The 21,762-nt window shown below is 48.3% G+C and overlaps 1 protein-coding gene across 3 annotated transcripts in view; it reads right to left on the bottom strand.

Moving 5' to 3' along the window:
* Window positions 1-682: 682 nt before the first annotated feature.
* LOC135054597 (oocyte zinc finger protein XlCOF6.1-like) overlaps window positions 683-21,762 on the bottom strand; it is a 219,385-nt gene continuing 198,305 nt past the window's right edge. For 2 of the 3 annotated variants that reach the window (XM_063957778.1, XM_063957777.1), the window contains exon 6: window positions 683-2,086. In XM_063957778.1, coding sequence (XP_063813848.1) covers window positions 1,071-2,086 — 1,016 coding nt within the window. In that variant the 3' untranslated portion in view covers window positions 683-1,070. The remainder of the gene's footprint in view (window positions 2,087-21,762) is intronic. The other variant, XM_063957779.1, reaches the window with a different exon arrangement.

Here is a 21,762-nt window from a genome sequence, read left to right as displayed (position 1 = left end):
TATTGGAACAATGTTATATCCTTGTTGGGTGGTCTTACTACCTCTCTACCCCCTAAGGATCCCGTATATGCGTTGCTATGCCTACCAATTCCAGAGGTTTCCAAACCTTTTAATAACCTTTGCGGACACATTTTTAATGCTGCCAAATTGTTAATTGCCTTAAATTGGTAGAAGTCTTCTGCTCCCTCTATTACAGCACTAATAAATAGGGTTTGGCACACTGCCTCCATGGAGTACATTACCCCTCTCCTACATGACAATCTAACTAAATTTCACAAAGTCTGGGACCCGTGGTTCGCTCACTTTAACCGCACCCCGCCCGGACTTGGTTGACTGTTTTTGACACTGAAATTACATTGTTGCCTGGTAAAATCTCTCTCATTTTTCTTTTTCCTTTTCCCTCGGGAGGTTCTTTTACTAATTTTCTTATGAAAGATTTGTTTGTAAATTGTTTCCTAAAATAAAAAAAAATGTCAGTTTGGTGTTTTCTATTTCGACTTGTAATGCTTTAGGTCCTACTATGGTTTAAGTCCCCTAGAGTCATTTTATGTGCTATTTGTTAAACTAAATGCATGTAGATTTTGAGACTCATTTTCAACTATTGTTTGACTTTTTATTACAATTGTTCTGTTGTATGTAACTGTCTTGCCAACATCTACTACTTTCAAAAATAAAGAGATAATAAAAAAGAAATACACATTTATTAAAGCATATAAGATACAAAATGATAAAATGATGCAATTGACCACAATAAATGATTAGTATAAAGCTACTATGCCGGCTGCTGAATCAGTTTATACTCTGTATTAATACTCCAAAGGTCTGTTGATAACCTCTCACCAGCTGCTAATGGTGCTGAGTTTATTTAGATTATCAGTATTTTATAGGAACCTGATTATTTTGAAGCAGATTATTAGAAAAGTAAAAGATTCTAAAGCAAAATGTTTTCTCCATATTTGGATGATAATGAAATAAGAGGATACAGGGGTGGATTGCTCTTCTATTGTGTGTAATTCTGATGAGTAACAAGAATTGGCTTTCCTTTAAAGATTGTGCGGTATTCAGGTTCTTCAAGAAGACATCAGCTTCTCCCCTGTGTGACTTCTCTGATGTCTAATAAGATTTGATTTGTTTATAAAACATTTCCCACACACAGAGCATGGACAAGGTCTCTCCCCTGTGTGACGTCTCAGATGTACAACAAGCTGAGAGTTCTGTGTAAAACATTTCCCACACTCAGAGCATGTATATGGCTTCTCACCTGTGTGAATTCTCTGATGTTTAGCAAGATCCAACTTTATTGGAAAACGTTTCCCGCACTCAGAACATGGAAATGGTTTCTCCCCTGTGTGAGTTCTCAGATGCGAAGCAAGATTCGATTTAGTTCTAAAACATTTTTCACACTCGGAGCATGGAAATGGTCTCTCCCCTGTGTGAAATCTCTGATGATCAACAAGATTTGATTTCAGCATAAAATGTATCCCACACTCAGAGCATGGAAATGTTTTTTCCCCTGTGTGAGTTTTCTGATGACGAATAAGATGTGATTTCTTAAAAAAACGTTTCTCACACTCAGTGCATGGAAATGGCTTCTCCCCTGTATGACGTTTCTGATGATGAATAAGATGTGATTTCTGTTTAAAACATTTCTCACACTGAGTGCATGGATATGGTTTCTCCCCTGTGTGACTTCTCTTATGTATAACAAGACTGGATTTAAATGAATAACATTTCCCACACTCCGAGCAGGTGAATGGTTTCTCACCTGTATGTATTATCTCATGTCTAACAAGCTCTGATTTATGTGTAAAACATTTCCCACACTCTGAGCAGGAAACTATAGTAGGAACTCTATGAACTCTTCTACGAGCTCTCCTATTAGTTCTCCTGCGTGTGGCAACATCTGAGTGATCAGGAGAACGTTCCTCATGATGAGTGGAGTTAGATGATATAGCTGCACTGTCATGTGTTGGATGTATACTGGGGTTGTCTCCTGGAGAATCTTGTGTGATTTTATCTTTTTTATCAAAATCTCGAGATACACTGAGAGGCCCTTCCCGGGTGTTCCTGCCTAGGAGTCCACCTGCTGGATATAAGATAAATGTAAAGGCACAAACAGAAAAGTTCATTAGGCATTGTCCAACCAGAGCAGAAAAGCAAATAGAGACCAAGAATGGAGACAGCTATTGTACAATGATGGGTGTCTCATTACAGCTCTGTGTGTGCAGCCAGATAGGGAATGTCTGATGTGTGCAGCCATAGGGTGTGACCTCCACCTGCTACTTTACTTTAGTAATGCAGTGCTACTATAAATCATATTTACAAAGATATGACTGAGATATGTTAAAGGATCACTACTTGTCTCAATTAATCGAAGACACAACTAGGGGTAAAACTACTCTAGATCTAGTAATTACTAATAATGTGGACATCATATCGAATACTAAAGTTGGGGAGACTTTGGGTAACAGTGATCACTATATGATCACATTCGACATCAGTTTCAGGAAACAGCTATATGGGGTCAACAAAAACATTTAACTTCAGGAAGGCTAACTTTAGTATGCTGAGATGTGCATTAAACGACATTGAGTGGGAAGTTTTGTTTCATGGTAAGAACACTTCGGAAATGTGGCTTGCTTTAAAAGAGTTGCTAGATAGCAATATTCACAAATTTATTCCCAAGGGCAGTAAGCGCAGGAGTACCAAATTCAAACCGATGTGGCTTAACAAGAAGGTCAAGGCCGAAATCGATAAAAAGAAGCGTGCTTTTAAATCATTTAAATCTAATGGAAAGGAGGATTCATTCCAGTACTACAAGTAATGCAATAAAAGATGCAAAAATGCAATAAGAGCAGCTAAAATTGAAAACGAAAAGCAAATTGCTATAGAAAGGAAAACCAATCCTAATTTTTTAAAACACATAAACAGTAAAAGGTCAAAAAAGGAGAACATATGTCCAATAAAAGATGAATTTGGGGTATTGTTAAATGACGAATCAAAAGCAGAAATACTGAACAAATTTTTTTCATCAGTGTTCACCAGAGAAGAACTGACGGTGAGAGTAGTGTATAGCAATAGTGACCGTAAGGATTCGTGGTTAGATACTTGTTTAAGTGAAGTAGTCAGGGAAAGATTACGCAAAATAAAGATTAATAAATCACCTGGCCCGGACGGACTTCATCCAAGGGTTCTTAAGGAGCTTAGGTCACAACTAGCAAGACCCCTATACTTGATTTTCAATAGTTTAATTAGATCTGGCATGGTACCGAAGGATTGGCGTATAGCAGAGGTAGTGTCATTATTTAAAAAGGGATCCAAAAATCATCCGGGTAACTACAGACTGGTTAGTTTGACATCTATAGTGGGGAAAATATTGGAAGGATTTCTAAGAGATAGCATACAGGAGTATCTGCAGACCGCTAATATTATTAGCAAGAACCAGCATGGGTTTGTGAGGGACAGATCATGTCAAACCAACTTAATAAGCTTCTACGAGGAAGTGAGCGACAATCTTGACCAAGGAAAAGCAGTGGATGTGGTATACTTACATTATGCAAAAGCCTTCGATACAGTGCCTCACAGGAGACTAATCATCAAATTAAAAGAGCTTGGCCTAGGAAAAACTGTTTGTACATGGATATGTAACTGGTTGGATAGCAGGGTACAGCGAGTAGTGGTCAACGGGAAGTCTTCAAGCTGGACACCGGTGTTCAGCAGAATATCACACGTGACCGTACTCGGGCCACTACTGTTCAACATATTTATCAATGACCTAGAAATAGGCCTGGAAAGCACAGTGTCAATCTTTGCAGATGATACTAAACTGTGTAGGGTAATTAATTCAGAAATAGATGAGGAGTCTCTGCAGAATGACTTATCTAAACTTGAAATCTGGGCGTCTAAATGGAGAATGAGGTTCAATATAGAAAAATGCAAGGTTATGCATTTTGTGACTAAAAACAAACTTGCATCCTACATATTAAACAGGGAATGTCTAGGGATAACAGTATTGGAAAAAGATTTGGGGGTACTTATTGATAATAAGCTTTATAACCGTATACAATGTCAAAGCGCAGTAAAGAAGGCAAGTAAGGTGATAGCATGCATAGAACGGGGAATTGAGACAAGGGACGAGGATGTAATCCTGCCGCTGTACAAATCATTGGTACGTCCGCACCTGGAATATTGTGTTCAGTTTTGGGCACCACTGCATAAAAGAGATAACGGTGAACTCGAAAGGGTTCAAAGGCGAGCTACTAAACTGATTAAAGGGCCAGAGGGACTGGATTACGAGGAAAGGCTTACTAGGTTGAATATGTATACACTGGAAAAGAGGCGCCTAAGAGGAGACATTATTGTCTTCAAATATGTAAATGAGCACTACAAAGAGTTATCAGAGGAATTATTTATTGAAAGAACTCTGTTTAGGACACGTGGGCACTCGCTGAGGCTGGAGAAGAGAAAATTCCGAACGCAACGGAGAAAAGGGTTCTTCACTGTTAAGGCAGTAAGGATTTGGAATTCCTTGCAGGGAAGGTGGTAATGGTGGACTCGGTAAATGCATTTAAAAGGAGATTGAAAGAATTTCTGATTGGAAAGGATATCCACGGTTACAACATTTAAAATATTGACGTTGTTAATCCGGGTGTAACATGATTTGTAGTTGTTAACTAGTCATAATCATTCTTCAGCAGGTACAGTAAAATAAACTCACCTTAATACAAAAAATAAGATTTTACTCACCGGTAAATCTATTTCTCGTAGTCCGTAGTGGATGCTGGGGACTCCGTAAGGACCATGGGGAATAGCGGCCACATCTAAGAAAGATTTAGGACTACCTGGTGTGCACTGGCTCCTCCCCCTATGACCCTCCTCCAGACCCCAGTTAGGATACTGTGCACGGAAGAGCTGACACAATAGGGAAGGATTTTGTATCCCGGGTAAGACTCATACCAGCCACACCAATCACACCGTACAACTCATGATATTATACCCAGTTAACAGTATGAACATAACAGAGCCTCTCAACAGATGGCTCAACAATAACCCTTTTAGTTAACAATAACTACATACAAGTAATGCAGACAGTCCGCACTTGGGACGGGCGCCCAGCATCCACTACGGACTACGAGAAATAGATTTACCGGTGAGTAAAATCTTATTTTCTCTGACGTCCTAGTGGATGCTGGGGACTCCGTAATGACCATGGGGATTATACCAAAGCTCCCAAACGGGCGGGAGAGTGCGGATGACTCTGCAGCACCGAATGAGAGAACTCAAGGTCCCCCTCAGCCAGGGTATCAAATTTGTAGAATTTTGCAAACGTGTTTGCCCCGGACCAAGTAGCAGCTCGGCAAAGTTGTAAAGCCGAGACCCCTCGGGCAGCCGCCCAAGAAGAGCCCACCTTCCTTGTGGAATGGGCTTTTACCGATTTAGGCTGCGGCAAGCCAGCCGCAGAATGCGCAAGCTGAATTGTGCTACAAATCCAGTGAGCAATAGTCTGCTTTGAAGCAGGAGCTCCCAGCTTGTTGGGTGCATACAGGATAAACAGCGAGCCAGTCTTCCTGACTCCAGCCGTCCTGGAAACATAAATTTTCAAGGCCCTGACTACGTCCAGTAACTTGGAATCCTCCAAGTCCTTAGTAGCCGCAGGCACCACGATAGGTTGGTTCAAGTGAAAAGCTGATACCACCTTAGGAAGAAACTGGGGACGAGTCCTCAATTCTGCCCTATCCATATGGAAAATCAAATAGGGGCTTTTATATGATAAAGCCGCCAATTCTGACACACGCCTAGCCGAAGCCAAGGCCACAGCATGGCCACTTTCCACGTGAGATATTTTAAATCCACGGTTTTAAGTGGCTCAAACCAATGTGACTTCAGGAAACCCAACACCACGTTGAGGTCCCATGGTGCCACTGGAGGCACAAAAGGAGGCTGAATATGCAGCACACCCTTGACAAATGTCTGAACTTCAGGCAGTGAAGCCAGTTCTTTTTGGAAGAAAATCGACAAAGCCGAAATCTGGACCTTAATGGAACCCAGTATTAGGCCCATAGTCACCCCTGACTGCAGGAAGTGCAGAAATCGACCCAGGTGAAATTCCTCCGTTGGGGCCTTCTTGGCCTCACACCACGCAAAATATTTTCGCCATATGTGGTGATAATACTTAGCGGTTACCTCTTTCCTAGCTTTAATGAGCGTAGGAATTACTTCCTCCGGGATACCCTATTCCTTTAGGATCCGGTGTTCAACCGCCATGCCGTCAAACGCAGCCGTGGTAAGTCTTGGAACAGACAGGGCCCCTGCAGCAGCAGGTCCTGTCTGAGCGGCAGAGGCCATGGGTCCTCTGAGATTAACTCTTGAAGTTCCGGGTACCAAGACCTTCTTGGCCAATCCGGAACAATGAGTATAGTTCTTACTCCTCTTTTCCTTATTATCCTCAGTACCTTGGGTATGAGAGGAAGAGGGGGGAACACACAAACCGACCGGTACACCCACGGTGTCACTAGAGCGTCCACAGCTATCGCCTGAGGGTCCCCTGACCTGGCGCAATATTTTTTTAGTTTTTTGTTTAAGCGGGACGCCATCAGGTCCACCTGTGGTTTTTCCCAATGGTTTACAATCAGTTGGAAGACTTCTGGATGAAGTCCCCACTCTCCCGGGTGGAGGTCGTGTCTGCTGAGTAAGTCTGCTTCCCAGTTGTCCACTCCCGGAATGAACACTGCTGACAGTGCTAACACGTGATTTTCCGCCCATCGGAGAATCCTTGTGGCTTCTGCCATCACCGCCCTGCTTCTTGTGCCGCCCTGTCGGTTTACATGGGCGACTGCCGTGATGTTGTCTGACTGGATCAGAACCGGCTGGCTTTGAAGCAGGGGCTTTGCCTGACTCAGGGCATTGTAAATGGCCCTCAGTTCCAGAACATTTATGTGTAGGGAAGTCTCCTGACTTGTCCAAAGTCCTTGGAAGTTTCTTCCCAGTGTGACTGCCCCCCAGCCTCGAAGACTGGCATCCGTGGTCACCAGGACCCAGTCCTGTATGCCAAATCTGCGGCCCACCATGAGATGAGCACTCTGCAGCCACCACAAGAGAGACACCCTGGTCCTTGGAGACAGGGTTATCAGCCGATGCATTTGAAGATGCGATCCGGACCATTGGTCCAACAGGTCCCACTGAAATATTCTGGCATGGAACCTGCTGAATGGAATTGCTTCGTAGGAAGCTACCATCTTTCCCAGGACTCGCGTGCAGTGATGCACCGACACCTGTTTTGGTTTTAGGAGGCCTCTGACTAGAGACGACAGCTCCTTGGCTTTCTCCTCTGGGAGAAACACTTTTTTCTGGACTGTGTCCAGAATCATCCCCAGGAACAGTAGACGTGACGCAGGAACCAGCTGTGACTTTGGAATATTCAGAATCCAACTGTGCTGGTGTAGCACCTCCTGAGATAGTGCTACACCGACTAACAACTGCTCTCTGGATCTCGCCTTTATCAGGAGATCGTTCAAGTATGGGATAATTAAAACTCCCTTTTTTCGAAGGAGTATCATCATTTCGGCCATTACTTTGGTAAATACCCTCGGTGCCGTGGACAGGCCGAACGGCAACGTCTGGAATTGGTAATGACAATCCTGTACCACAAATCTGAGGTACTCCTGGTGAGGATGGTAAATGGGGACATGCAGGTAAGCATCCTTGATGTCCAGAGATACCATGTAATCCCCCTCGTCCAGGCTTGCAATAACCGCCCTGAGCGGTTCCATCTTGAACTTGAATTTTTTTATATATGTGTTCAAGGATTTCAAATTTAAAATGGGTCTCACCGAACCGTCCGGTTTCGGTACCACAAACATTGTGGAATAGTAACCCCGTCCTTGTTGAAGTAGGGGCACCTTGACTATCACCTGCTGGGAATACAGCTTGTGAATTGCCTCTAACACAGCCTCCCTGTCTGAGGGAGTCGTTGGTAAGGCAGATTTGAGGAAACGGCGGGGGGGCAATGTCTCGAATTCTAGCTTGTACCCTGAGATACCACTTGAAGGATCCAGGGATCTACTTGTGAGCGAGCCCACTGATTGCTGAAGTTTTTGAGACGGGCCCCCACCGTACCTGGCACCGCCTGTTGAGCCCCAGCGTCATGCGGCGGACTTAGCAGAGGAAGCGGAGGAGGACTTTTGTTCCTGGGAACTGGCTGAATGCTGCAGCTTTTTTCCCCTACCTCTGCCTCTGGGCAGAAAGGACGCGCCTCTACCCCGCCTGCTCTTTTGGGGACGAAAGGACTGCACCTGATAATACGGTGCTTTCTTTGGTTGTGAGGGGACATGTGGTAAAAATGCTGACTTCCCAGCCGTTGCTGTGGACACAAGGTCCGAAAGACCATCCCCGAACAACTCCTCACCCTTGTAAGGCAAAACTTCCATGTGCCTTTTAGATTCTGCATCACCTGTCCACTGCCGGGTCCATAACCCTCTCCTGGCAGAAATGGACAGTGCACTTATTTTAGATGCCAGCCGGCAAATATCCCTCTGTGCATCTCTTATGTAGAAGACAGCGTCTTTAATATGCTCTATGTTTAGAAATATAGTGTCCCTGTCTAGGGTGTCAATGTTTTCTGACAGGGAGTCTGACCACGCAGCTGCAGCACTGCACATGCATGCTGAAGCAATAGCTGGTCTCAGTATAATACCAGTGTGCGTATATATAGCCTTCAGGAGAGCCTCCTGCTTTCTATCAGCAGGTTCCTTTAGGGCGGCCGTATCCGGAGACGGTAATTCCACCTTCTTTGATAGGCGTGTAAGCGCTTTATCCACCCTAGGTGGTTTCCCAACGTGACCTATCCTCTGGCGGGAAAGGGTACGCCATTAGTAATTTTTTTGAAATCACCAATTTTTTATCGGGAGAAGCCCACGCTACTTCACACACTTCATTTAATTCTTCAGAAGGGGGAAAAACTACTGGTAGTTTTTTCTCCCCAAACATAATACCCTTTTTTGTGGTACCTGGGGTCACATCAGAAATGTGTAAAACATTTTTCATTGCCTCAATCATATAACAAGTGGCCCTAGTGGACATTACATTTGCCTCATCGTCATCGACACTGGTATCAGTATCCGTGTCGACATCTGTGTCTCCCATCTGAGGTAGCAGGCGTTTTAGAGCCCCTGATGGCCTTTTAGACGTCTGGGCAGGCACGGGCTGAGAAGCCGGCTGTCCCGCATTTGGCATGTCGTCAAATTTTTTATGTAAGGAGTCGACACTTTCGCGTAATTCCTTCCACAAGTCCATCCACTCAGGTGTCTGCCCCGCAGGGGGTGACAACACATTTATAGGCACCTGCTCCTCCTCCACATAAGCCTCCTCATCAAACATGTCGACACAGCCATACCGACACACCGCACACACACAGGGAATGCTCTGACAGAAGACAGGACCCCACAAAGCCCTTTGGGGAGACAGAGGGAGAGTATGCCAGCACACACCAGAGCGCTATATAATACAGGGATTAACTAAATTATATCCCCTTATAGCTGCTATATATGTATATTGCGCCTAAATTTAGTGCCCCCCCTCTCTTTTTTACCCTTTCTGTAGTGTAGACTGCAGGGGAGAGCCAGGGAGCTTCCTTCCAGCTGAGCTGTGAGGGAGAAATGGCGCCAGTGTGCTGAGGGAGATAGCTCCGCCCCTTTTTCGGCTGACTTTCGCCTGCTTTTTTTTTTTTTAAATACTGTTTATTGAATTTTTTTTGTCAAAATACAATAGGCAGTGTAAAGAGGGATGGGGAGGGGGAAGACAGAAGGAAAAAGGGAGGAAGGGGAGAGGGGGTGGGGTACAGCAATGCAAACATTTGATATCCATTATGTGAGTAAATCAGAAACCGAATGTCAACGGGTGGGGGGGGGCATTTAAAATGAGCCATCCATGGGGACCAGACCTCAGAGAAGGTTACCGCACTGCTCTCGATCACGCTAGAGAGAAACTCCATATGGTAGGTATCCCAGACGGCCGCAATCACCGCTGCAATGGACGGGACTGTGTGCGATTTCCAATGAAAAGCAATCTTACATCTCAGTGCGGTCGCAATGTGCCAGATGAGTTTTTGTGTGGGCCTCGGTGTTCCAGGGATGGGCCTTGGGAAGAGGAAGAAAGATGGGGAGAAGGGTACGGTCACTCCGGTGATTTGCAAAATCATTTTCCGGATGGCTTTCCAGCGCGATGCTATCTTGGGGCAGTCCCAAAATATGTGGAGCAGGGTACCCTCCAATCCGCAGTCCCTCCAACATCTATCCGATGCGGCAGGGAATATTCTACTCAGTCGCGTCGGAACCAAATACCAACGAACATAGATTTTAAACGAATTCTCTCTATGTCTAGTAGAGGTCGCTGAGGAGACTAGGTTTTGTTTAATCTGTTCCCAGGTATCCGACTCTAAGTGGTCCTGTAATTCCGTTTCCCAAGCTATTTCATGAGGGGCCAGTGTGGGTAGGTCATGGGTGAGCATGAGGCGATATATAGATGACAACAGGCCCCTAGAGGGAGAGCGAAGAAAGCATAAAGATTCCAGAGGCGATCGGGCCAAGGAGTCATGTGAGTGGAGGAATGCTATGTGAAAACTACGTAGCTGCAGGTATTGATAGAAGCATTGTGTAGGGAGTTCATATCTACTCTGTAAATCAGAGAAGGTTGGGAAAGAGCGAGAGGGCGCAATATCGTTAATAAACAATAGGTCATGGGCCCGCCAATGTTGGAATGTACGTGGGGTCTGTCCTCCAGGGAACAGCGGGTTGTCCCAAAGGGGTGCAAGAGCGGGAGGGGAGGACAGTAAGGCAAAGGTCTTAGTGAGTCTGTCCCAGAGCATGAAGGTGAATGCTATAGATGGGAAATTAGTATATTCAGGGGGTCTGTGAATTCGAGGGATCCAGAGGAGGGTGGAGATGGACCCCACATGCATAAGTTCGGATTCCAATTGAACCCATCTACGAGAAGATGTATGCGAGTGCCAGAGGACGGCCTGAGATAGATGGGCCGCATAGTAATACAATTTAACGTTGGGTACTCCAAGTCCACCCTCCCTGGCCCTGTTATAGAGTGTCTTGAAATGAACTCGGGGTCTTTTGCCTGACCACAGGAAGTGTGAGAATTTCTTCTGCAAATCTGAGAACACCTGTGAGGGAATCCGAATCGGGAGTGCCTGGAAGAGGTATAAGAGGCGGGGCAGGACGTTCATTTTCAGGGCATTGGCACGGCCAGACCATGAGATAAATTGGCCCGACCATCTCTGGAGGTCATCGGCAACGCTATGAATGAGCCCAGGGTAATTGGCTTTATATAATTGGGAGTGTTGTTTGGTGAGGTATACGCCTAGGTATTCAGGCGGGATTTTTTCCAATCAAAATTGAAGTTGCTGCACAGGGAGGCCATCAACGGGGCTTGTAGGTGAAAGTCCAGTACTTCTGTTTTAGCAGCGTTGACTTTAAAGTTGGAAACAAAACCAAATTCCTGTATAAGTTTGAAAAGGTTTGGGAGAGAGATATGCGGGTTCGAGAGAGTGAGCAAGATATCGTCTGCATATAGGGAGATCTTGAATTGAGAGGAGCCTATCGTGATCCCCGAGATGTCCGGGCAGTCGCGGATCCCCGACGCCAGGGGCTCCATCATCAGCGCGAAAATTAAGGGTGACAAAGGACAGCCCTGCCTCGTACCGTTCGTAATCGCGAACGGAGGAGACAGTAGACCATTCACTAGGACACAGGCTGATGGGGAGGCGTAAAGGGATTCCACGCCCGTGAGGTACCGGCCCGTAAAGCCGAAGCGTCGGAGGGTGCGATCCATGTATACCCATGATATGCGGTCGAACGCTTTTTCAGCGTCCAGCCCCATCGCTAGAGAGGGGATTTTAGAAGTGTCGGCAAAATGTAGGGTGTCGATTGCCCGTCTAATGTTGTCAAAGGCTTGTCTGCCAGGGATAAACCCCACCTGGTCCGGGTGAACCAAGGAAGCGATCATCCCTGCAAGACGGTTAGCAAGTATTTTTGCAAACAGCTTCAAATCGGAGTTCAGTAACGATATCGGGCGGTAGCTGCTACATTCCGTGGGGTCGCGGCCGGGTTTAGGTCTGACAACTATTTCGGCTCTAGTAGTGGAGCTATCGAAGGGGGTACCAGCTAAGATCGCATTGAACAATTCCGTCAGGGCCGGGGTCAATGTTCCACTGAACTTCTTATAATATAGGGCTGGTAGTCCGTCCGGACCCGGGGCTGAGGCGTTCCTCAGTGATTTGATTGTGATATCAACTTCCTCAATAGAGATCTCCTCATTGAGTAAGTCTATCTGTTGGTTAGAAAGTACCGGGAGGGGGCAGAAAGAGAGGAAGTTGTCTATGCGTTCTTGCAAGCTGGCGGGGTCGTCTGGGGTGGGTAGGTTATACAGGGATTGGTAATACTTCTTGAAACAGTGGGCAATTTGCTGGGGGTCGTAAGTCAGCTTATGATGTTGATCTTTTAGCGAGAGGATCCTATTTCTCTGTTTGCGGGCGCGTAAGCGGGAGGCTAAGAGGGTGTCAGCTTTGTCACCCTTAGAGTAGAATTTATGTTGTAGCCATCGCATGGCCTTAGCAGCTTTGGCAGATAATACTTGATATAGTTGGCCCTTAAGAACTAAGAGTTTGCTGTATATCGAGCGTTTGGGGGTATGCTGATGTCGAGTCGTTAGCTCTCTAATTTGGTTCTCGAGGTCCGCGACTGCCCGGCGATCTTCCAATTTTTGAGCTTTAGCTAGAGATATAAAGTGCCCTCGGATGGAGGCTTTGTGTGCTTCCCATACTATTGCAGGAGAAATCTCATCTGTGGTATTTAAGGTAAAGAATTCCTTCAAGACTTCAGCAGTCTGGTCAAGATAGTCCTTTTTCAGGAGGAGAGCCGAGTTCAATCTCCAGCGGAAAGTTGTGGGGAGAGTATGGGAGGAGTCAATGGTCAAGGACACTGCTAAGTGATCCGACCATACCACAGGGGAGGCCGAGGCTCTGATCAATCCCTGCACTGTGGAAGAGTCTATTAGGAAGAGGTCTATTCTGGAGTGTAGCTCGTGGGGAATTGAGTAGTGAGTGTACGTGCGTTCACAAGGGTATAGTACCCTCCAAGCATCGTAAAGGCCCGAGGACGTTATGTAGTCGGTCAGTCGTCTGGATTCCCTGACCGTCATTGGACTGGGGTTACGAGATTGAGTGCGGTCCCACACTAAGTCTGGTACAACATTAAAGTCGCCACCAACAATAACATGTCCTTTTGTTAGTTTATCAAGCTGGGGGCGAAAGTCGTTGAGGAAGGCACTCTGCTCCAAATTAGGGGAGTAAATTGAGGCTATAGTTAGAAAGGAGTCCCCGCGTTGCAGAACTACTATGTTGAAGCGACCCTTAGGATCTGAAAAAGAATTCTCAATAGCGTAATGGAGCGAAGCGCGGAGTAGGATGGCAGTACCCTTGCGTTTTTGGGGGGTAGTGGAATAGAAGGCCTGAGGGTAGGCTCTCGAGGTCAGAGAGGGGTGTACAGTTTTGAAGTGCGTTTCTTGCAAAAGGATCATGTCCGCTCTGTTTTTTTAAATATTGGATGGCCATAGTACACTTTTGGGGGGAGTTGAGTCCGTTGACATTCAATGATACAATTTTAAGAGTCATGGGGGGTTCCAGAGCCGCATTCGGCTCAAGGGGGGTCTGACCCCCAAAGGAGTAGTGCAAAGCTGTGAAGGGGGGTATGAGTGGGACGGGAGAAGCTAGGGGAGAGAAACTGAAGGGGCGGGGGCCTTGCGGCCAACCGAGTATCCGGAAAAGGTCGCGGTCTTAAAGACACGACATACAACACCACTAATGGGCCCCATCCGTATGGGAGGGAGGCCTGGTGTTGTGGGGGTGAGGCCGGGAGGCGAACCGAGGTGCGCCAAATGTCAATCATCCAGATTAACACAAAAAAGGCGGTCGTTATCGCGAGCATGGGGAAGGGGTAGTCTGCACGGCAGGGAGGGAGAATACCACAATATCTTTTAGGTAGGGTCTAGATGAACTGATGTTAGTGGGGGGTCACTCCAGTAACAGCCTGGTCCTAACAAAGGGACTGGTGATACCCTAGTATATCAGATTGAATTAATACAGTTTAACATTCGAACATGAAGGAACATAAACATATAACAGTTAACGGAGATAGACAATCAACCTCTATAAAAGTAATCGTGTCATCTCCCGGACAGTGGGACGGCGCCGTCCCAGGGCACCCGCACAGTGACATCGTAATGTCGATAAGATAATGTGTCGGGAAGACGGCTTGCGCGGGCGCACAAAGGGGACCCCGCGCCACTGTCCAGGGAGAACAGGCAATAGACACATCCATGTTATGAACAAAGAAACAAACAACATCTCCATAACATTAACTTAGAGAGGGAAAAACCTTCTGTCCATCCATGCATCAGGGGACCTGAGAATCTTGAGATCAAGTAATGTGATCAGCGAGCGATCGACCATTCGGCTTGTGGGGGAGTTCTTGACTTCGGGTTGTCAGGAGAGTCTGATGGTGATGCCGGAGGGGAAGTCGAGAAGAGTCCCAGCCGTCTTAGGGTCGACAGTCCATCGTCTGGGTTCTTAACTGAATGGTTTCGACCATTGAACGTAAATTGTAGGGCAAACGGAAATCCCCAATCTATACAGGATCTGGCGGTTGCGTAAGGCCTTAGTAACGGGTAACATTTCTCTCCGCTTTTTGAGGGTGGAGGGAGCTAGGTCCTGGAAAATGACCTAGCAGGAGTGCCTCGGCAAGCGTTGAGCACTTTAGTTTTGATGTGGAAGAAGTGCATGCGGAGGATAATGTCTCTCGGAGGTTGGTCTGGGGGTGGTTTTGCGCGGAGAGCTCTATGTGCTCAATCCAACAAGAATTGTTCGTCTGAGAGGACCGGGAGTAGTTGTTGAAAGAGGCCCAGGAGATACTCAGGTAGCGTAGGAGTGTCTATCGACTCAGGCACGTTGCGTATTCGCAGATTGTTTCTGCGCGAGCGATTTTCCAGGTCCTCTACTTGCTCGCGCATGAGGTCAACTTCCGACCGTAATTCCGAGACCTCCTGGGTAACTACATCTTGATAATTACAGATGTCATCAGTCTTGCGCTCTAAGGCGTCGGTGCGGGAGCCCAGGGATGATATTTCTGTCTTAAGCTCCTGAATGGCTGCGCGCAGTTCAACTCTGAATGTGGTCGCGATCCTCTGTACCAGAGAGTCATAGGGATCTGCTTCAACCGTGAGGGCCGAGTCAGATCTGGACGGGGAGGATCCCGTGTCCTGTAGATTTCCGTGCGAGGCCGGGTGTTGATTCGCATTTTTGCCTCGTTTAGGGCCAAAGAATGACGAAGAGTCTCCCGGGGGGGGGGGGGGGGCTTTACGGTTTCTGTTGGACATGTTCCCTATGTCCTGGGGCGACAATGTATAGATGTATAGGGAGAAGAAGAACGAAAAACTGTAAGGCGGATGGGGTATAGGCCAGTGCCGTGCAGAAAGATAAGGGTGAATCACATAAACATCACGGGGGTGTTACCCCTGGAGAGTTGGAGGTCCGGCCAGCGGTGGCTCCCGTCTCTCGAGGATCCAGAGCTAGTCGGAGCCCGTCGATCCTCTGGTGCATGCAAGTGTAGAAATGGTAGATTCCCCAGTATTTAAAGAGCAGGAGATTCCCCAGTATTTAAAGAGCAGGGTATGAAATGTTCTGAACCAGAACGACAGTCTTGTAAAGACCCGGGGGAGCGTATATTCACACGGGGGTCTGGCAGCTTGTTAGCTTGTTATGGGGCCCCGTTATAGAGCTGCTGATTAGCAGCAAGGTGTCTTTCGACTTATCGGGTTACAGCGTGGTCGTTATAAATGATGATATATGATATATATAGCTCACCCAACTGAAGACTCCGATCCGTCGGAGTATCGGATATCAGGCGTGGAGCGGTCTCATTGCTGTGAGGGGGATGACCCCGGGTGAGGTGCTGGCTCAGATAGGGCCCTCCGGGCCGGGTCGCGTCCGAGTGAAGGGCCACAGGAGGGATGCGCTGGTTAATGAGATCGTGGCTGGATGTTAGGTCCTCGCCCCCCCGTGTGTCTGGGTCGTCTTGCTGGCTGTGCACCGGGTTTATGGGGAGGCCGCGTGCGTGTGGATGTAGTGAGTAGAGCCGGAGGTTACTAGAAGCCGGGGAGGCTGCTGCGTAGCGTCGCTCCAGCGTCTCCAGCAGGGAGCCTTTGGCGCGCACAGCGGGGCTGAGTGCTCGCCCTTTCCATCTCCGCTAGCTCTGGGGGGGGGGGTTCTTCAGCGCTCAGAGGGCTGTAGGAGGGTCACCCCGAGGCAGATGATGTGTGGTGGGTCCTCAGATGGTCCGTTTGGGGTCCGCCGCGGCCGCGAGCGGCTCCCGGAGCCCGTCGCCGGGATGCCTCTGAACTCGAGGTCCCGGAGTCTGGAGGTCTGGTAGGCCGCAAGGCTTGCGATAGCTGGGAAGGTCTCTCAGCGCTGCGGGGTCCCTCGTCTTGCAGCGTCTTGCCTTCAGTAGGTAGTGGGGCACAGTAGGAGGAGTTATAGGGCGCGTTGGGAGCCTTTTTTAATGTATAGGAGTCCTTAATGGTAGGAGCTCCAGTCCGAGATGACTGCTCAGGCAAGCGTCCAGGCCACGCCCCCCTTCTCCCGCTTTTTTATGTATTCTGGCAGGGGTAATTATCACATATATAGCCTCTGGGGCTATATATTGTGATATATTTGCCAGCCAAGGTGTATTTATTGCTGCTTAGGGCGCCCTGCACCCTCAGTGACCGGAGTGTGAAGTGTGTATGAGGAGCAATGGCGCACAGCTGCAGTGCTGTGCGCTACCTTGGAGAAGACTGATGTCTTCAGCCGCCGATTTTCCGGACTCTTCTTGCTTCTGGCTCTGTAAGGGGGCCGGCGGCGCGGCTCCGGGACCGAACATCAATGGCCGGTTCCATGCGGTCGATCCCTCTGGAGCTAATGGTGTCCAGTAGCCTAAGAAGCCCAAGCTACCACCAGTTAGGTAGGTTCGCTTCTTCTCCCCTTAGTCCCTCAGTGCAGTGAGCCTGTTGCCAGCAGGTCTCACTGTAAAATAAAAAACCTAAAATATACTTTCTTTCTAGGAGCTCAGGAGAGCCCCTAGTGTGCATCCAGCTCAGCCGGGCACAGGATTCTACTGAGGTCTGGAGGAGGGTCATAGTGGGAGGAGCCAGTGCACACCAGGTAGTCCTAAATCTTTCTTAGATGTGCCCAGTCTCCTGCGGAGCCGCTATTCCCCATGGTCCTTACGGAGTCCCCAGCATCCACTAGGACGCCAGAGAAACGAGTTTTATGGTAAGAACTTACCGTTGTTAAAACTCTTTCTGTGAGGTACACTGGGCTCCACAAGGATAGACAATGGGGTGTAGAGTAGGATCTTGAGCCAAGGCACCAACAGGCTTAAAGCTTTGACTGTTTCCAGAATGCAGAGCGCTGCCTCCTCTATAACCCTGCCTCCCTGCACAGGAGCTCAGTTTTTAGTTAACCAGCCCAATGCAGTAGCAGGAAAAGAGACAACGGTCAATAGCCACATACACCACACTCTCACAACAGGAGAAGTGTCAGCAGCTAATGCCATACCAGCCCGAAGAAGCTAAGTGCGTCAGGGTGGGTGCCTTGTGGAGCCCAGTGTACCCCGCAGAAAGAGTTTTAACAACGGTAAGTTCTTACCATAAACTCGTATTCTGCTGCGGGGTACAATGGGCTCCACAAGGATGGACAATGGGGATGTCCTAAAGCAGTTCCTTGTGGGAGGGGACGCACTGTAGCGGGCACAAGAATCCGGCGTCCAAAGGAAGCATCTTGGGAAGCGGCAGTATGGAAGGCATAAAACCTTATGAACATGTTCACGGAGGACCAAGTAGTCGCCTTGCACAATTGGTCAAGGGTCACACCACGTTGGACCGCCCAAGAAGGTCCAACAGACCGAGTAGAATGGGCCGTAATGTGAGCAGGAGCTGACAGACCAGCCTTCACATAAGCATGTGCAATCACCATTCTAATCCACCTGGCCAGGGTCTGCTTGTGAGCAGGCCAGCCACGTTTGTGAAATCCAAACAAAACAAAGAGAGAATCAGATTTTCGAATAGAAGCAGTTCTCTTCACATAGATGCGGAGAGCCCGTACCACATCCAAAGACCGCTCTTTGGGAGACAAGTCAGGAGAGACAAAGGCCGGAACCACAATCTCCTGACTAAGGTGGAACGAGGAAACCACCTTCGGTAAATAACCGGGACGAGTCCGAAGTACCGCTTGGTCACGGTGAAAAATCAGATATGGGGAACTACAGGAAAGGGCACCCAAATCCGACACTCTTCTAGCAGAGGCAATAGCCAGCAAGAACACCACCTTAAGGGAAAGCCACTTAAGATCAGCTGAACCAAGGGGTTCAATCGGAGGCTCCTACAACGCCTCCAAAACCACCTACAAGTCCCAAGGAGGCACAGGCGGGACATAGGGAGGTTGGATACACAACAAACCCTGAATGAAAGTATGAACATCAGGTAAAGTTGCAATTTTTCTCTGAAGCCACACTGACAAGGCAGAAATATGAACCTTGAGGGAGGCCAGACGCAGGCCTAAATCCAGGCCCTGCTGCAGAAAAGCCAAAAGTTTGGCTGTACTAAACTTGGAAGAGCCACGCCGTCAAAGACAGCCGGGCTAGGACCTGGTAGACACAGGGGCCCTGTGGAAGTAGAATTGGACGCTCTGACGATAGGCCCTGCAGGTCTGAGAACCAGTACCGTCTGGGCCACGCTTGAGCTATGAGAAGCAGAATTCCTTTTTCTTGCTTGAACTTCCGAATTACCCTGGGCAGGAGTGACACTGGAGGGAACACGTACGGCAGCCGGAACCTCCATGGCACCGCCAGCGCATCCACGAATGCTGCTTGAGGATCCCTTGTCCTTGCTCCGAAGACTGGAACCTTGTGATTGTGTCGAGACGCCATCAGATCTACGTCTGGAAGACCCAACTTTTCCACTAAGAGTTGAAATACGTCTGGATGGAGGCCCCACTCGCCGGCATGCACGTCCTGACGACTGAGAAAGTCAGCTTCCCAATTCAGGACTCCGAGAATGAAGATTGCTGATATGGCCGGTAGATGGCGTTCCGGCCAATGTAGAATCCGTGAGACTCCCTTCATTGCCAGACGGCTTTGAGTGCTGCCTTGATGATTTATGTAAGCCACTGTGGTGGCATTGTCCAACTGCACTTGAACAGGACGGTTGTGAATTAAATGTTGGGCTAGGTTCAATGCATTGAAGACCGCCAGCAATTCCAGAATGTTGATTGAGAGGAGGGACTCCTCCTTGGTCCAACGACCCTGAAGGGAGTGTTGCTCCAGCACCGCGCCCCAGCCTCTTAGACTGGCATCTGTCGTCAACAGGACCCAGTTGGATATCCAGAAGGGACGGCCCCTGCACAATTGTTGGTCAGGAAGCAACCAGAGCAGCGACAGACGGACCTCCGGAGTCAAAGAGATCATTTGAGACCTGATCCCCGTGAGGCAGGCCGTCCCACTTGGCTGGAATCAGCCTCTGGAGGGGACGAGAATGGAATTGGGCATACTCCACCATGTCGAATGCTGATACCATGAGGCCCAGCACCTGCATCGCCGAATGTATCGACACTTGCGGACGAGAAAGGAAGCAACGAATCCTGTCCTGAAGCTTCAGGACTTTCTCCTGACACAAGAACAACCGCTGGTTGTGAGTGTCCAATAGCGCTCCCAGATGCACCATGCTCTGAGCAGGGATCAGGGAGGATTTCTTCCAGTTGATGAGCCACCCATGGGCTTATAGAAACCGGACCGTCATATCTAGATGACGTAGGGGAAGTTCTGGGTAATTTGCCAGGATTAACAAGTCGTCCAGATACGGCAGTATCCTGACCCCTTGACTGCGGAGTACCACCGTCATCACTGCCATTACTTTGGTGAAGACTCGCGGAGCCATTGTTAAACCAAAAGGTAACGCCCGAAACTGGTAATGGAGGTTGCCAATAGCAAACCTCAGGTATTGCTGATGTGATGCTGCTATAGGGATATGCAGGTAAGCATCCTGTATGTCCAGTGAGACCATGTAGTCCCCAGGTTCTAAAGCCAGAACTATAGAGCGAAGGATTTCCATACGGAACTTGGAAACCTTCACAAACCTGTTCAATGCCTCAAGGTAGAGAATGGGCCGGGAGGACCCATTCGGTTTCGGGACTAGAAACAGCGGAGAATATTACCCCCGGCCCCTCTGCGCAAGAGGCACCTGTACTACGACTCCTGTATCCAGGAGGGTCTGTACCACCGAATGCAGAGTGTTTGCCTTTGTCTGGTCCAACTTTGTCTGGTCTGTCTGGCAAAATCAATGAGGGAGTTGGTTTTTGAAGGCTATGGCGTAACCTCGAGTGACGACTTCCCGTACCCAGGCATCTGAAGTGGTCTTCAACCATTCCTGGGTATACCCTAGAAGCCGGCCCCCCACCCTGGGATCCCCCAGGGGGGATCCCCCAGGGGGAGGCCCGCCCCGTCATGCGGCAGGCTTATCGGTCTTGGAAGCTGGCTGACGGGATGCCCAGGCTCTCTTTGGCTTTGGCTTACCAGGTTTGGAAGTGCAGGCCTGCTTGTTGTACGCCTGACCTTTTGCTTTACCTGAAGGACGAAAGGAATGAAAGGAAGTACCTTTAGCCTTCGACAAAGAAGGAGCGGTACTTGGCAGACAGGCAGTTTTGGCAGTAGCCAAGTCAGCCACTATCTTATTTAAGTCCTCCCCAAACAGAATATCTCCCTTGAAAGAGTTTTTCTAGAGTCCAGATCCATAGACCAGGATCTCAGCCACAATATCCGGCGAGCCAGGACTGACGTAGTAGAGGCCTTGGCTGCTAGGATACCGGCATCAGAAGCCGCCTCTTTAATATAGCGAGAAGCTGTGACAATATATGATAAACATTGCCTAGCATGGTCAGAAGAGATTTCAGCTTCTAACTCCAAGGCCCATGTTTCAATAGCCTCTGCAGCCCATGTTGCTGCAATAGTGGGCCTTTGTGCAGCACCCGTGAGTGTGTAAATCGCTTTAAGACAACCCTCCACACGTTTATCCGTAGCCTCTTTTAGAGACGTGACGGTAGTGACAGGTAGAGCTGAGGAAACCATCATCCTAGCACATGTGAGTCTACTGGAGGAGACGTTTCCCAATTCTTAGACAGCTCTGGTGTGAGGGGATAGCGAGCCAGCATCTTCTTTTGAGGCACAAACTTCGTACCCGGGTTTTTTCCCAGGGTTCCTGACGTATATCCACTAGGTGATCAGAGTGAGGTAAAACTTGTTTTACCACCTTCTGACGCTTGAACCTATCTGGTTTCTTGGGAGGGACGGATGGCTCGGGATCATCCGTAATCTGTAGAATTAACTTAATAGCCTCCAAAAGATCAGGAACATCCACATGTGAACTACCCTCCCCATCAGCAGTATCTGAGTCAGAACCTGTGGGGTCAGTGTAAGTGTCGTCTTCCTCAGACGAGGTGTCAGTGACAGCAGTGGATTGTGAGGAGACAAGCGCTCGCTTAGAGGACCCCTTAGACTTAGGTGAGCGATGGTCAGACTTTTTAGTAGTCAGGGACTGGTTCAACTTCTTCAATTGAGCAGATAAATCGTCCGCCCACGCCGGGTTGGCTGCAGGGACCACATACGGTTGTACCGA

This window comes from Pseudophryne corroboree, chromosome 3 (assembly GCF_028390025.1).
Source record: "Pseudophryne corroboree isolate aPseCor3 chromosome 3, aPseCor3.hap2, whole genome shotgun sequence".
In the NCBI taxonomy this organism is placed as follows: Eukaryota; Metazoa; Chordata; class Amphibia; order Anura; family Myobatrachidae; genus Pseudophryne; species Pseudophryne corroboree.
This window is presented reverse-complemented; position numbering and strand designations above follow the sequence as displayed.